The sequence below is a fragment of the Nomascus leucogenys genome, chromosome 9 (genome assembly GCF_006542625.1).
Source record: "Nomascus leucogenys isolate Asia chromosome 9, Asia_NLE_v1, whole genome shotgun sequence".
NCBI lineage: Eukaryota > Metazoa > Chordata > Mammalia > Primates > Hylobatidae > Nomascus > Nomascus leucogenys.
The window spans coordinates 101972826-101988034 of NC_044389.1; the positions used below are offsets into that span (position 1 = coordinate 101972826).

The 15209-nt window shown below is 46.9% G+C and overlaps 1 protein-coding gene across 3 annotated transcripts in view; it reads right to left on the reverse strand.

Annotated features, from left to right (window-relative positions):
- FRMD4A (FERM domain containing 4A) overlaps window positions 1–15209 on the reverse strand; it is a 688034-nt gene that overhangs the window by 144065 nt on the left and 528760 nt on the right. For all 3 annotated transcript variants that reach the window (XM_030819299.1, XM_030819297.1, XM_030819298.1), the window contains one exon: window positions 7844–7936. In XM_030819299.1, coding sequence (XP_030675159.1) covers window positions 7844–7936 — 93 coding nt within the window. The remainder of the gene's footprint in view (window positions 1–7843; window positions 7937–15209) is intronic.

Consider the following 15209-nt stretch of genomic DNA (forward strand, 5'->3'; position numbering starts at 1 on the left):
AACTAGCTCAGATGATCCCAATCCGAGAATATTTTATTAGAGAGTCTGAAGGAGAAATAAATAGGTGCTCTGTGTTTATGTGTTTGAGCTTATTAAATATTAAACAGCCCCTAAAGCCTTGGGGAGTCCCGTCCCCTTCTTTGACAAGTAAAAGCCTCTGATTGCAACAGACTGAATGCCGCCTAGTCAGATGGCAAGGGCCCAGCCAGATGACATCAGCCAGGTCTCCTCCTCCATCCCCACTGCTCTCCCTTTCCCTTCCCCATCCAGCCCTGGGCACTTGGGAATCACTGAATATTTACAGCAAGTGTTAATTAAATGGACCAGTGATTTCATTTTGTAATGAACACAAATGTCACATTTAAAATGCCTACTCTTGGTGGCAAATAAGAGCCATGATAATGAAAGCAATAAGCTGTGAGTTTCTGCAGCCAAGCCTCTGATGCTTAGAATCTCAATGCCTCTAAAATCTTAACTGGGACACCTAGCTGAAATATAGCAAGTTCTGGTTAGCAGGAACCTCATTTTAGATCCATGCCATCATTGTTATTGCGAGTGACAGGAAGTAGCAGCTGCTGTCTCCATCAGCCAGGGAAGATACCAAGAATCCGGCCTGTGGACTTGGCTGTAAAATCCTTCCTCCCCGATCAGGCTTCTCCTCTCTTATTTTTTTGCTACTTGCTTCAGTTTATTGTCTGTGAAACTCAAAGTTTGAAGAGGCAAATCTAATCTCTGTTTATTTTCTTACAAGGAGTTTAGATGATCAGAACTACAGGGACACTTGGTAGAAGAATATGTAATTAAAGAATAATCCAGACATGTAGGCTTCATTCTGAGCACAAAGTTGTGCCTATAAAAAGACTACACACACACACACACACACACACACACACACACACGACGCAGACTTCCTTGGGTGTGTATATTTTCCTTATATTTTTTCTTGACCTATTTCTAAAGCTTGCCTGGTGAACAATATCAGAGAGACTTTGTTCCCAAGCCTTATAGCACTAAACAATGGTTTGCAGTTCAGGGTGCTCTTGGTCATATATTGACCGTTTCTGGCTGCTTATAGTGTGTGTGTGTGTGTGTGTGTGTGTGTGTGTGTGTGTGTGTGTGTGTTGTGTGGTGAGGGGATTGGGAAGAGGTGAGGCTGGACAGTTAAGCAGAAGTCACATCATACAAGTCACACTGAAGATGTCCTTTACTGAGGATAATGGGAAGCTGGAAAAAAATCATGAGCAAGGATCAGATGAGAATTCTAGAAAGATGCTCAGTGTCTTCATATAGGGGAGTTTGGAAGGGATCAAGACCAGATGCGGAGATGAACAAGGAGATCTTGAGTCCAGGAGAGGTTTATGGAAGCCCTAATTACTATTAGGCTGTGTATGGAGAGTAAGGGATGGATAGGGAGCTGTTTAAGATGCAGGAATAACAGTGAGTAGTGACTGAGGGAACAGCAGGAGGCAAGTGGGAGGGAGCGGTGAGGTCAAGGTTGACTCCCAAGTCTCTGGTTTTGGGGGCTGCATGGGTGATGGTGCCCATCACAAAGACAAGGAGGTGACACTGAAAGGGGAGCACATTTGGAGGCAGAAAGACGATGACATCATTAGATTCCAGCTGCATCTGTGAGGAAATGCCAATCAGTGGAGACAGCCTGGAGCTCGGGAGAGAGGTCGGGACTGGGGCAGAGGAGGGAAGAGTCTCCAGCAGAGACTGCACTGGCAGCTGTGGACGGGGGTGAAATCACACCAGGGGAAGGTGCAGGGAGAGAAGACAAGCAAGACGCGACCTCGTGGACACCAGGGCTCGAAGGACAGCAGAGCAAAGCAGGGAATCTGCCCCGAGCCAGGGACAGAGGGGACAAAGAGGAGGTGGCCCAGGAGAGTGTAGTGCCACAGAGCCAGGGGGAACGGAAAGGAAGCATGTTCGAATGAGCCCAGAGCCACAGAGGCCATATCGGAGCAGGGCAGAAGCACGCCTGTGGAGCTAGGGGCAAGAGACCTCCAGTGACCAGGGGGTATGATGGCACCAGAAGCTGGATGGCCACTGAATGAGGAATGAGAGGCCTGTGGGGAGGGGGTGACAGCAAGTGCAGACCCATCTCTCGGCGGTTGCTGTGAGCAGAGCAGAAGGGGTAGCAGAGGGCACTGGCTGGAGGAGGCTGTGCATCACAGAGGGCGTTTTCTTCAGTTAGATTGGGACGTGGTCAGAAAGGGGAGGAATCCATGGCGGAGAAGATAGAGAAAAAGAGAGGAAAGGCTCGAGGGAGAAGCTCTGTGAGGTGACAGAAGGGGCTGGGACTGAGGTACACGTGGATCAGTGAGTGCTGGATGATGGGCTAAGGGTCTTCCTCTGAGATGCTCATGCATTTGTGTGTGTGCAGTAAGTGGGTTGAGAAGCCACAAAAACACAGCTAAAGATACAATTAAGTTTGTGGGTAAACAAGTAGGACTAGGAGCTCCCTGGTGCTGGCTTTTGTTTTCTCTGCAGAAACATAAGCAGCAACATCTTCTTAGAGCAAAAGCCTTGAGTATCTGGGACCTGAAGCAAGAGGTAAAACCACAGTGGGGAACAGAGACCCTGAGCAGGCACCCCTGGCAGAACTGGCTAGAGATACTGATGATCTGTGCGGGATTCATCACAATAACCATGAACCAACCTGAAGTTGCATGAGCATTTTCCTGAACACACTCAGAAGCTCGGGGGCAGAAATAAAAGGTGTGTGTGTGTGTGGCGGGACCAGTCCAACCCTGGGGGTGGGTGTGTGTGTGAGAGAGAGAAAGGGAGAGACAGAGAAAGTGTGAGCAGCAAAGGGAGGTGTGGTCCAGGGTCAGGAAGTAGTTGGAATGGTGCACAATGGATTTGCACTGAATTGGCAAAAAAAATAGGACGGGCAGGGCTGATAGGATCTCAGAAGCTGGAGGAAATGGACGTGAAATTGCCTGAGGACAGGGTTTATCAGTTTTGTTCACTGCTCTGTCCTTGGCTCCTAGAGCAGTGCTTATGCCAAGGGACATCTCAAGGGACATCTGTGAGTCCATAAATGAAGGCATGGATGATGATGCAGAAACAACACAGGAAGAGCAGTGAGCAGGCTGCTGCATGCTACAGCTGGGATGATGGTGGATTCGGGCTTGTAAGTGTCGGGAGTGACACAGCTCAGGGTGATGACCAGGTGCAAGTGGACCCTGAAGTTTTCTTTCTTGGAGACACAAAAGCACAGTTCAAAGAACACCTTCCCACGGGTGTCCACAGTGTCAGAAAATGCAGAAAATGGCAAGACCTTCTCAAGTGAGACCAACAGCAAATGTCTCAGGTCCTGAAAATTCTTGCTTTACCATTTGAGATGGCTCTTCCTCCTCCAATGTGGCATTTCCAAGATATCCAGGGTATCCCTTCAGAGCGGCAGCCTGCCAAGACCTGTGACTGTGACTGTCCCTGTGCCGGGGTGCTCTGCCAGGGGAGCTCTGGGTTGGGTAGTGCTGGAACCAGGCTGGCAGGCCTGGCGGTGGCTCTGTCACTCGTGGTGGTGTGCACCTGTCCTGAACACCATCTTTGCAGGCGGATGCTGGTTCCGCAAACATGGCCAAGTGTGGGTCACAAAGAGGGCTGGGGTTGCCACCTTTCACTTCGCTGCTCCTGGCCCCGCCTATACAGGGAACAGTGGAGACCTCTGGCCACAGGTCTTGGCAGGCTGAGACAGTGAAGGGATACACAGGATCTCTTGAGAATGCCACATTTGAGGAGGATGTCACTTTTCCCCTGTGGAGACAGACGGCGTGCAGTAGGGGAGGACAGACACAAAGACTGGAGTCAGACCCGACCAAACAGATGAGATCTCATCTCGCCTTCGTAACTTATTAGCCATGCTGGGGAAGAATTTATGGACCATCCTGGGCCCCCATCTCCTTTTTTTTAATTCGGAATAATCAGACCTGCTTCCAGGGTTGCTGTGAAGATTAACAATCAGCCTTAGCAATGGACAGGTGCTGAATAATGGATAGTTCCCGTCTCTCTGACCTTTATCCTTTCTGGGTAATTATTAAGACCCTGAAGCCACCTGGGATCATTCCTGGTGATTTGTTGGATGAAAAACTGGATGGACCAGGCCCCTCTTAGGCTGAATGACGGGCCAATGAAGGCAGGATCTGAGTCCCCTTCCACCATCCCCAAAACCTCCTGCAGCCTGATACTGGCCTCAGGGCCTCTGCAGAGGAAATGCTTATAGAGGAGATGCTGTCTGGCTTACCGGATGGAGAGGGGCTCTGAGTTCCAATTCACGTTATTTAATATATTTGGGTCTTATATTTTCCTAATCTGTTGAATGGAAGTGATGATTCTGCCTGGTGTTTTGCATATGTATTATATCAGAAGAATATATAAATCCCAAATAATAGCCCAATGTGGGGTACTCAGCCATGCAGTGTTAAACCTCCATTCTCTGACTTTCTAAAATGTACCTTCAGGTAGTTAGTTTTCTTTTCTATGACCCTCTGTTTCTTTCTTTCTTTCTTTCTTTTTTTTTTTTTTTGTGAGATGGGGTCTTGCTCTGTTGCCCAGGCTGGAGTGCAGTGGCACAATCTCTGCTCACTGCGATCTCTGCCTCCTGGGTTCAAGTGATTCTCCTGCCTCAGCCTCCCAAGTAGCTGAGATTACAGGCACACACCATCATTCCTGTCTAATTTTTGTATTTTTAGTAAAGATGGGGTTTCACCATGTTGGCAGGGCTGGTCTCAACCTCCTAACTTCAGGTGATGTGCCCACCTTGCCCTCCCAAACTACAGGCATGAACCACCATGTCCAGCCTACCATGGCCCTCTTTTATCAGGTGGTTCGATTCTGCTTTGCCACGAAGGCTACCTAGACATGTGGTATGTAGATGTAATATATAGACATTTATACCAAAGGAGAAAGGATTTGAGGAACCTGGGAGTCAGACTGTGTCAAGATATGCAGGTGTCATGGCTGGAGCGGGGAGGCTGCTCAGAGCCCAGCTGTGCTTCTGTTTAGAAACACACTGGAAAGGCACCCAGCTGGACAGAAGCTCTTTTATGGACTCAAGCCTATTCCAAGTTCTGGGCTTTTGATGAAGATGATTCTCTTCCCACTCCTTTGGAGAAAACTGCCTGTGAGCATCCCTAGGCAGATGTCAGGTTATAAACAGAGGATTCTTCCCAGGATGAAAAGCAAGGTAAAGAGACGGAATTCACCTATATAGAGAATCTGCCTCCTCTCTTGGAGAAAACAAATGATTGGTGTTTTGTTACTGTACTTCTCAGCCAGCTAAGAAGTGGGAACTCAGGGTAGAGAGGGTGCTGGTATCCTCTGTGGCTGAGACCCTGGTGACACACCCCACCCCACCCTTGGAAGCTGCTGCAGTAGGTCGACTGACTGGTGAGGGCCTGAGTTCAGGTAATAAGGAGGAGAGGGCAGTGCAGAGGGAGATTTTGGAAGCAGCAGCAGAGAATTAATGCACATAAAAATTCTAGGTTGGGAGGCTGAGGTGGATGGATCACCTGAGGTCAGGAATTCCAGACCAGCCTGACCAACATGGTGAAACACCGTCTCCACTAAAAATACAAAAATTAGCTGGGTGTGGTGGTGGGTGCCTATAATCCCAGCTGCTCAGGAGGCTGAGACAGGAGAATCTCTTGAACTTGGGAGGTGGAGGTTGCAGTGAGCCGAGATCATGCCATTACACTCCAGCCTGGGTGCCAGAGTGAGAATCTGTCTCAAAAGAAAAAAAAAATTAAAAAATTCCAGGAAGAGGACAGAAGACTTTAAGATGTGTAGCCTATGTGACTGAATGGATGACAATGCCACAGACTTGATGGGACCATGGAAGGTTAAGGGAGGAGAGAGAAGATACTAAGTTTGGCTTTGGACCTGCTGAGGTTGAAATACTCAGGTGGGGCTCTGCAGGAAGCAAGTGGAATGTGACACTTCCAGAAAGATCTGCTTCCATAGGAGCTGGAGAAGGAGAAGCGCATTTGGCTAGACGGGGTGTATAAAGACATAGTGGAAAATGGCTGTCCCTAAATGCGGATTTGAAATTTTTTCTCTCTAATGAGTGTTCTTTGAGGTTCCTGCTTTGGCAGACTAGAAAAAAGGGTGGTGATGGTGGAAGCGTCTATTATGGCTATGGATCAGAAGTGGATGTTATATCTGGGTCTTCAGTCATCCCATTCCCCAATTCTCTCTATTGCTAGCACCTATTTCACCTCCGCAATGCTAGGTTACCTGCTTTTATGCACAGAAGACAGGCTTGCAGTGATTTGGAAAGATCTGTATATCTTAGAGACTGACACTTCCACCATCAACGTCAAGGTACCCCAAGCTCTCCTGCAAGGACCTCCACAAATAATTCAGACACTTGGAAAAAACACCTACTAGGCAGGCAAGCCCAGGATTTTCTCCTCTTGGCTAATGTTGGTGAATATCACCAGGGAGGTGGGGAGAGCCTGATATATGGTAAATGCACTCATCCACCTGCGATGACAGGTTAATGACCTGCTTCCACGCAACTGGAGTCCTGCCTGATACCACCTGCCCCTCCCAGAGGAATTGTTACTATTTGCTTTATATGGTTGCTTTGCCATAAATCTGAGAAACTGTATACACCATTAAAGAGAATATGGCATTGAAATCATTCCCATCAGTAATGGAAATAGCTAAGATGAGCTTGGATATGTTCACAGCTGTTAAACAAATCAAAAATGCATTAAGCGCAAGCTGAAATTTACTCTGCCAGCTGAGGAAAAGTCATACACTCGAGCCTGTTAAGTGGACCCTTTAACTCTTGTCTGAAGCCCTTCTAATGCCTTATGTGGCTTAAGGATGGCTATGTCTGGAACTGCATTCCTGATCGTGCTCTTTAGGAATGACAGAATTGCGTATCATTTGTATCTCGCTCCTGAATTTCTGTTAGTATATTTTAAAAGAATAGAGTGTATGGCATGGGTGTGTTAGTGTCCACGTAAAGACTGAGGCATCAGGACTTCATGCTTCTGTAATTGTGTTGCAGTCAAGGTTCTGGACAGAAAGAACCTGGTGGCTCCATAGACTGGGTGTTTAGGAGCTGCTGGATTGGGGGCTCAGATTCTGACTTTGCTTTCAATTCAGACTTTGCCCCTGAACCCCCGACCTGCCCAGCCTCTGGCTTCTCACAACCTTTTGCAAACAGAAGTGGTAAGTCCTGTTGTCTTCATAAGACTGCTGCAAATATTATTAACTATTTATTTCACTATATCCCACAAATAGTTCCCTTTGCAAGCACAAAACAAAATTTCTTAGACTAGATTTCTGAATAGAAAAATGCCTGTTGTTTCTGATACGTTATTAAGCTGTATCCTCCCTTGGCAGGAAATGCAGATGGGCCTGTGGTTTGCTACTGGGTTTCGACCACTCCTATTTGGGATAAACTACCCAGGTTTCACGAGATTCAAGTGGCATCCCTTCTAAAAGGAAAGAATACAAGGGCTTTTGTTATGTAGTTTCAAATTGCCCCCAAAAAAGGATCCCACGGCCTGTGCTATAAGAGACTCATTGTTTGAGATATGTGACCCTCCCCAAAAGTGCAGAAAAAAGTTTTTCTCATCATTCCACACAAGCAGCCTAGTGCAAATGCATAACACACATGTCCTTGCACACTCACAGGCACACCCTGCACCCTCGCACCCCGCGTTTCCATCTATGAGGCATGCAGCTCTACCACAACCTTTATCGCTGGTGATGAACGAAGACAAACTTGAGCTGTCTTTCCTTGGAATCACTCTGCCCTCCCAGACTTCTCTGATAAAGAACACAAAGAAGCAAAAGTATAGACACCAGGTGTACATACCTGACACAAAAGTATAAAACCACGGGTCCTGACTTTTTAGGGAAGTCATGTTCTAATACTCTTCGATCTAGTTGAAGCCAGTTTAAGTGTCCCCTGAGGAAAATAGAGACAAATTGGTTAGGAGTTTGCATTTTGCATAAGTTCTTTTTTTGGGTTTGAAGGTATATATGGAGTAGAATGTGCTGGATCGTAGATAAATTTGAACCTTCACCTTATTTTTAATTTTTATTTTTTTGAGACAAAGTCTTGCTCTGTGACCCAGGCTGGAGTGCAGTGGCATGATCTTGGCTAACTGCAACCTCCGCCTCCTGGGGTCAAGCGATTCGCTGCCTCAGCCTCCTGAGTAGCTGGGATTACAAGCATGAGCCACCACGCCCGGCTAATTTTTGTATTTTTAGTAGAGATGGGGTTTCACCATGTTGGTCAGGCTGGTCTCAAACTCCTGACCTCAGGTGATCCGACCACCTCGGCCTCCCAAAGTGCTGGGATTACAGGCGTGAGCCACTGTGCCTGGCCACCTTCACCTTATTACTAGCTTTTCAGTATTGAAGAACCCATTGGGATTAGGTAGGGGATACCGTGTCAGCAGTGGATACTGTGTGGTGTGAGGGGGAGAATAGGAACTGGAAAGTGAAGGGATTGAGACCTGCTGTTTCCCAGGGAAACACTGAAACGAAAATGTAATCAGAATTCTCCTTCTTGTCCTGAACCGCCTTTCCACCACAGTCCCCACTGCCTTTTTTCCTGATGGACTGAAAGCACACTAGAGAACATGTTAGCAATCCGCACGACATCTTGCTGGAGTGAAAAGCAAACCACACACAGTGTCTGAAAACGTTAAACTTACCGCCAGGGGCAGTGGCTCATGCCTTTAATCCCAGCACTTTGGAAGCCTGAGGCAAGAGATCCTCAGAGGGGAACCACTTTCCAGGCAGAAAGTCCAGCCTGTGCAAAGGCCCTGGGATGAGGGAAGACCCCAGTGTCTTAGTGTCCTGTGAGTGGAAAGCCATGAGGCTAGGGAGAGCCCTGGGGGCCACGTCTCGGAGGCTGGTCTTGGAAGAGTGGGGCAAAGCCATGGAATAACCAAGCTGAAGAATCCACTCTTTCCTTTCCCTCCTCTCTGTATCCAATGTCAGCCCATCATCCTGGAGAAGACAGTCCTATAATCACTTTATGGAGTAAACTCACATGGAACAGACCCAATTGACCCCACTGCGTTTCCCCCGTAGCTGATGCTGTGTGACACGCATGCAAAAGACTGTGGATAATGAGAAAATCTGTCTGCATCATTGTCTAAAAACGCTTGCTCCTCTCAGCACACGCTTAAACCTCCAATAAAGGAAAGAGAGAAAACACACAAGTGGCTTCCAACCCCTTTTTGAGGCTTCACTCAAACTGCACCTTTTGCACAGGAAAAAAAAAAAATTCCTTCTCCACAAAGCCCACACCTGTGGCTATAGGGAAGCCTTTTGGATCTGCCTTAGAATAGCGACCACCTGAAGAACTTTGACCTGTTCTTCTTCCTTCTAAGAATCTCCAGTTGGAAAAAAAAATTCCATTAACTTACTTTTTTTATCACCTTGCTCTGAATATAGGAAAAGTAAAAAAATAAATAAATAAATGAAAGGGTTGGGCGCAGTGGCTCACGCCTGTAATCCCAGCACTTTGGGAGGCGAAGACAAACAGATCACTTGAGGTCTGGAGGTCGAGATCAGCCTGGCCAACATGGTGAAACCCCATCTCTACTAAAAATACAAAAAGTTAGCTGGACGTGGTGGTAGGTGCCTGTAATCCCAGCTACTTGGGAGGCTGAGGCAGGAGAATCGCTTGAACCCAGGAGGTGGAGGTTGCAGTGAGCCGAGATCGTGCCATTGCCCTCCAGCCTAGGTGACAGAGAGAGACTCTGTCTCAAGAAAAAATAAATAGGCTGGGCATGGTGGCTCGCACCTGCAATCCCGCAATTTGGGAGGCCGAGGTGGGCAGATCATGAGGTCAGGAGATCGAGACCATCCTGGGTAACATGGTGAAACCCCATCTCTACTAAAAAATACAAATATTAGCCGGGCATGGTGGCGGGCACCTGTAGTCCCAGCTACTTGGGAGGCTGAGGCAGGAGAATGGTGTGAACCCAGGAGGTGGAGCTTGCAGTGAGGTGAGATCACGCCACTGCACTCCAGCCTGGGCGACCCAGTGAGACTCCATCTCAAATAAATAAATACATAAATGGAAGAGAGTATTGTAAGTAAGATAACAGGAGCAACTTCTTCCAGAAAGCTGGGATAAATTCTGTTCTGACTAGAACACAAGATCAGGAAACAGAAGGCCTGGGTGCGAATGTCATCTCTGCCCATGCCTGATAATGCCCCACAGGTACCACGATGTTTCAAACCTCTGTTCTTTAGCTAATGCTGTTCCTTCGTCCCAGTACGCCCTTCCCTTCCTTCTCCCCAGTGAGGTCCGGCCCACCCTGCAGGAGTCAGCTCTCATGTCTCTGCTCCAGAAAGTCTTCCCACACCACACACCAGGTAGGACGGGGGGGGGGTCCTCTTCCAACCCTTATAGCACCCACCCTGGGGGCTCACCCATTTCTGCACTTCCCAGTCTACAGAACTTGCTCTCTATGCATTATTTTTCCGCAACTGACTTTAAAAATTTTTTTTTTTTTTATTTTTTAGACAGAGTCTTGCTCTGTTGCCCAGGCTGGAGTGCAGTAGTGCAATCTAGGCACACTGCAACCTCTGCCCTCCAGGTTCAAGCAATTCTCCTGTCTCAGCCTCCCGAGTAGTTGGGACTACAGGCGCATGCCGCCACGCCCAGCTATTCTTTTGTATTTTAGTAGATACGGGGTTTTACTCTGTTGCCCAGGCTGGTCACAAACTCCTGAACTCAGGCAATCCACCTGCCTCGGCCTCCCAAAGTCCTGGGATGACAGGCGTGAATCATCGTGCCCAGCACCAGTTGACTTTTTATATCTGGAAAATGCATGACATCTGCCTCATGAGAAGAAAGTGTGCATGTCTGGTCAACTGGAAGGTGTCAGACAAATTATCTTAAGCTGCAATCACTTCCTTCCTGCCTCTGAAAATGTCCCCAAACTCTGTGGGTCTTCTCTTGGGGCTCAGCCTCCTGCGAGTACACCATGCGTATGGCATGCGCCTGGCCTTCACTCATGCTGCGTCTCCTCCTTCGAACTAGAGAACTGTCTCTCCATCCTTTACCTGAATGTTTAGCCATTGTTCAAGGCTGAGTTCAAGTCTTACTTTTAGTGAAGTCTTCCTTGATTGCCTAAGTCTGGGGTTTCTTTCATACTTCTCCAGGGCTTCTGGTTTGTGTCATCTTCAAGGCATTTGGCATAATCTTGTACAATTAGTTATTTTTAAAAAATATGACCTGGGCTGGGTGAGGTAGCTCACACCTGAAATCCCAGCACTTTGGGAGGCCGAGGCAGGCAGATCATGAGGTCAGAAGTTCGAGACCAGCCTGACCAACATGGTGAAACCCCATCTCTACTAAAAAAAATACAAAAATTAGCCAGGCGTGGTGGCGCACGCCTGTAATCCCAGCTACTCAGGAGGCTGAGGCAGAAGAATTGCTTGAACCCAGGAGGCGGAGGTTGCAGTAAGCTGAGATGGCACCACCGCACTCCAGCCTGGGCAACAGAGTGAAACTCTGTCTCAAAAAACAAAACAAAACAAACAAACAAAAAACATGACCTGTCTCTCAACGACCAGTTTTCAACATTTATAGAAATGATCCCCCAAAACCTAGCACAGTGTCTAGCAACTGTTAGGTGCTCAAAAGAAGTATTTGCTCATTGATTTGAATGACTGCCTGCAAGAGCAAGCCATCCAATGACAATGTAGACTTAAATATTCAGCTTTTGTTTTACCATATTTTATGATAGTCTGATGGGAACAACCTTTTCATTATTCTCACAAGACAAAGCTTTGAATCACTCACAGACTGGAATGATACAAAAATACAGTGATTTTTCTCTGGCAACCAGCTCAAAGAATAAGGAAGACCTGAGAGAGAGAAAGAATGTTCCATTTGTGGAATATTCAAGATTAGTCAATGGTCCAGGCTTGAAATACCCTTGTCCCACTCCAATGGCACATGAGTGACCACACACACTGCAAGAGATTAGACTTAGGTCCCTGGGGGTCACCATTCACATGTGATGAACTTCAAGGTGGGGACATGTCGCATGAAGGGACACAGACAGATGTCATTTCGATTCCAGTCTGTTGGGTTTACACACTGCCAATTCTTCTTCATCCACAGAGGACAAATAGACAGATGCATTCTCCCTCTAGAAAACTTTATTCCCCACATTAAACTTTCTAAAAGAATGACTTTTTAAGCAATGAATTTGACTGGCAATTCCTTTGTTCCCGGCCATCTATCGGTTTAACATTTATCAAGCAATTAAATAGACTAGAAAGGAAAGCAAGAAAATGGGCCAGGCGCGGTGGCTCACACCTGTAATCCCAGCACTTTGGGAGGCCATGGCGGGTGGACCACGAGGTCATGAGATTGAGACCATCCTGGCCAACATGCTGAAACCCCGTCTCTACCAAAAATACAAAAATTAGCCAGGTGTGGTGGCATGTGCCTGTAGTCCCAGCTACTTGGGAGGCTGAGGTAGGAGAATCGCTTGAACCTGGGAGGCAGAGGTTGCAGTGAGCAGAGATTGCACCACTGCACTTCAGCCTGACAACAGAGTGGGGCCCTGTCTCAGCTGACAACAGAGTGGGGCCCTGTCTCAACTGACAACAGAGTGGGGCCCTGTCTCAAAAAAAAAAAAAAAGGTCAGGAAGCAAAGAGAACATGGAAGCTGGAATGATTCCCACATGATCCTACATGGAATAGTTGGCCTCTGAGGACAAATGACTTTCCTTCCTCCACTTCCCCTGCTTGAACTCGTCCACTCCAATCCCGTGAGGGGATCACGATGCATGGCCTTGCGTGGCTCCGGTGGCCAATGGACAGGCAGACTTTCCCAAACCTGGAGTCCTTGGACCCTCTGGAGGAAGGAGATCAGCTGCCTCCACTTTAAAGGCTTGTAAAAGTCTCTCAATGAAGGCTGCTTATAAAGGCAGACTGAAGGGACACGTGGCTTATCCAAGGCCCTTATGAAAACTGCCCACTATTTGGGCAAAAACTGAAAGATGGATTAAAAAGCAAACTGGAAACCATAATTCTGGGGCCACCACTTTTGGCTGCAGCACTTGTTACAATGTTGTTTTCTGGTCATCTCAAAGTCATATTTCCTGTACTCTAGAGGGTCAAGAATTCCACACTGCAAAAAACTTTTGCTTTCCTATTTAACCTTTCACAGTCCTGACATCAAGTGCTTCCCTCAAACCTTTTATGTTTCTTTTGCATTAGGATGGGATGGGACGCAAAGTCGTAAAGAAGCATTTCCTTTATACAGTTTAACTAAGAGATGCCTGATAGCTTGGTTTTCATGATTCTCATTGATTTTTCATTTGAGAACGCACTTCATTGCCTTTGCCGATAATAACGCAAAAAAAAAAAAAAAAAAAGCATCCCAGCGGCCACTCAGAGTATTTTTGTTATTATGTGACTGATAACTATCTTTAAAGCTGAGCAAGATAACACTCATTTGGTTTATGGTTGCAGTAGGTCAAACTGTCAGGTCAGTAATAAATATGCAATTGCTTCTGGGCAATAGAAATTGGATGCATTCATTTAAGAGATTGCTTTTAGCTTCTACATATAAAATGAATAGATTTTTGGTTCAAGTGTTGGCACCTTCAATAGAGATGACCTCCAGGAGAGCTTTGTTTATAGTTATTGGAGGGTGGAGGTGTGTGATAAGTCTATCTGAATCCGTTACTTTCCAGACCCAGGGGGAGAATGATACTGCCCGGCTTCTAGATGTTTTTATTGTAGACAGGCAATTTCATATGGAATGAGTTTCTACAGAAAGCCAAAGCAAGAGATGAAGTTCTTATATGTTTATCTATTTAGAGACAGGGTCTCACTCTGTTGCCCAGGCTGGAGTGCAGTGGTGCAATCATAGCTCACTGCAGCCTTGAACTCCTGGGCTCAAGTGATCCTCCTGCCTCAGCCTCTGGAATAGCTGGAACTACTGGCACATACCACCGCACCTGGGTAATTAAAAAAAAAGTTGTTTTTTTTTTCTTATTTTGGTAGAGACAGGGACTCGCTTTGTTGTCCAGGCTGGTCTCAAATTCCTGGCTTCAAGCAATCCTCCTACTTCAGCCTTCCGAAGTGCTGGGAATACAGGTGTTAGTCACCACACCTGGCCAAGTGTATGAAATGCTCATAGATGTTGCTGGATGGAGGTGAGGAGACGAGCTCTTCAAATGGAAGAATGTTGATGTATTTAGTATCCTTGTCTTATAGTATGTGTGTTCATCAAGGACAGACCAGGCACTTTGGGAGGTCGAGGTGGATGGATTACCTGAAGCCAGGAGTTCGAGACCAGCCTGGCTAACATGGTGAAACCCCGTCTCTACTAAAAATACAAAAAATTAGCTGGGCGTGGTGGTGGACGCCTGTAATCCCAGCTACTAGGGAGGCTGAGGCATGAGAATCGCTTGAACCCGGGAGACAGAGGTTGCAGTGAGCCGAGATGGCGCCACTGCACCCCAGCCTGGGTGACAGAACAAGACTCCATCTCAAAAAACAAAAAGGGACAGACCAGTGATACTGATTTCACTATAAACCATTAATAATACAGGAAGGTTAAAGTAGGGTGTATACTGGGGAGACCAGATTACTAAATCATGGGCTCTCCAGCCCAGGAGAAATCGTTGGCTGCACTACGTTTTCTTAAGTCTATTCCAAATTTTCTTTTCAAAAATGTTTTATTTTTTAGAGACAGAGTCTCTTTCTGTTGCCCAGGCTGGAGTGGAATGGTGCAGTCATAGCTCGCTGCAGCCTTGAACCCCTGGGCTCAAGTGATCTTCCCATCTCAGCCTCCTGAATAGCTGGGACTACAGGTGCACACCACCACTCCTGGCTAATTAAACAAATTTTTTTTTGTAAAGTAGGGGTTTTGCTGTGATGCCCAGTTTGGCCTCAAACTTCTGGCCTCAAGCAATCTTCCCACCTCAGCCTCCCAAAGCACTGGGATGGCAGGCATGAGCCACCGTACCCAGCCCCCAATTTTCTTTTCTAGCAGCTTCTACACCACGTTTTGTGAATCACTTCCTAATCTACAAACACAAGCTCAACAAGGAGTCAAGGGCCAGTGCTTTCTGGATCTCCAGTGGTTAACAGCAGATGCTAAATAAATATTTGTTAAGAGAATGAATACAGCAGCTTCACAATATGCCCCACAGATCCATATTCTTGTAGGTTCAGGGACTGC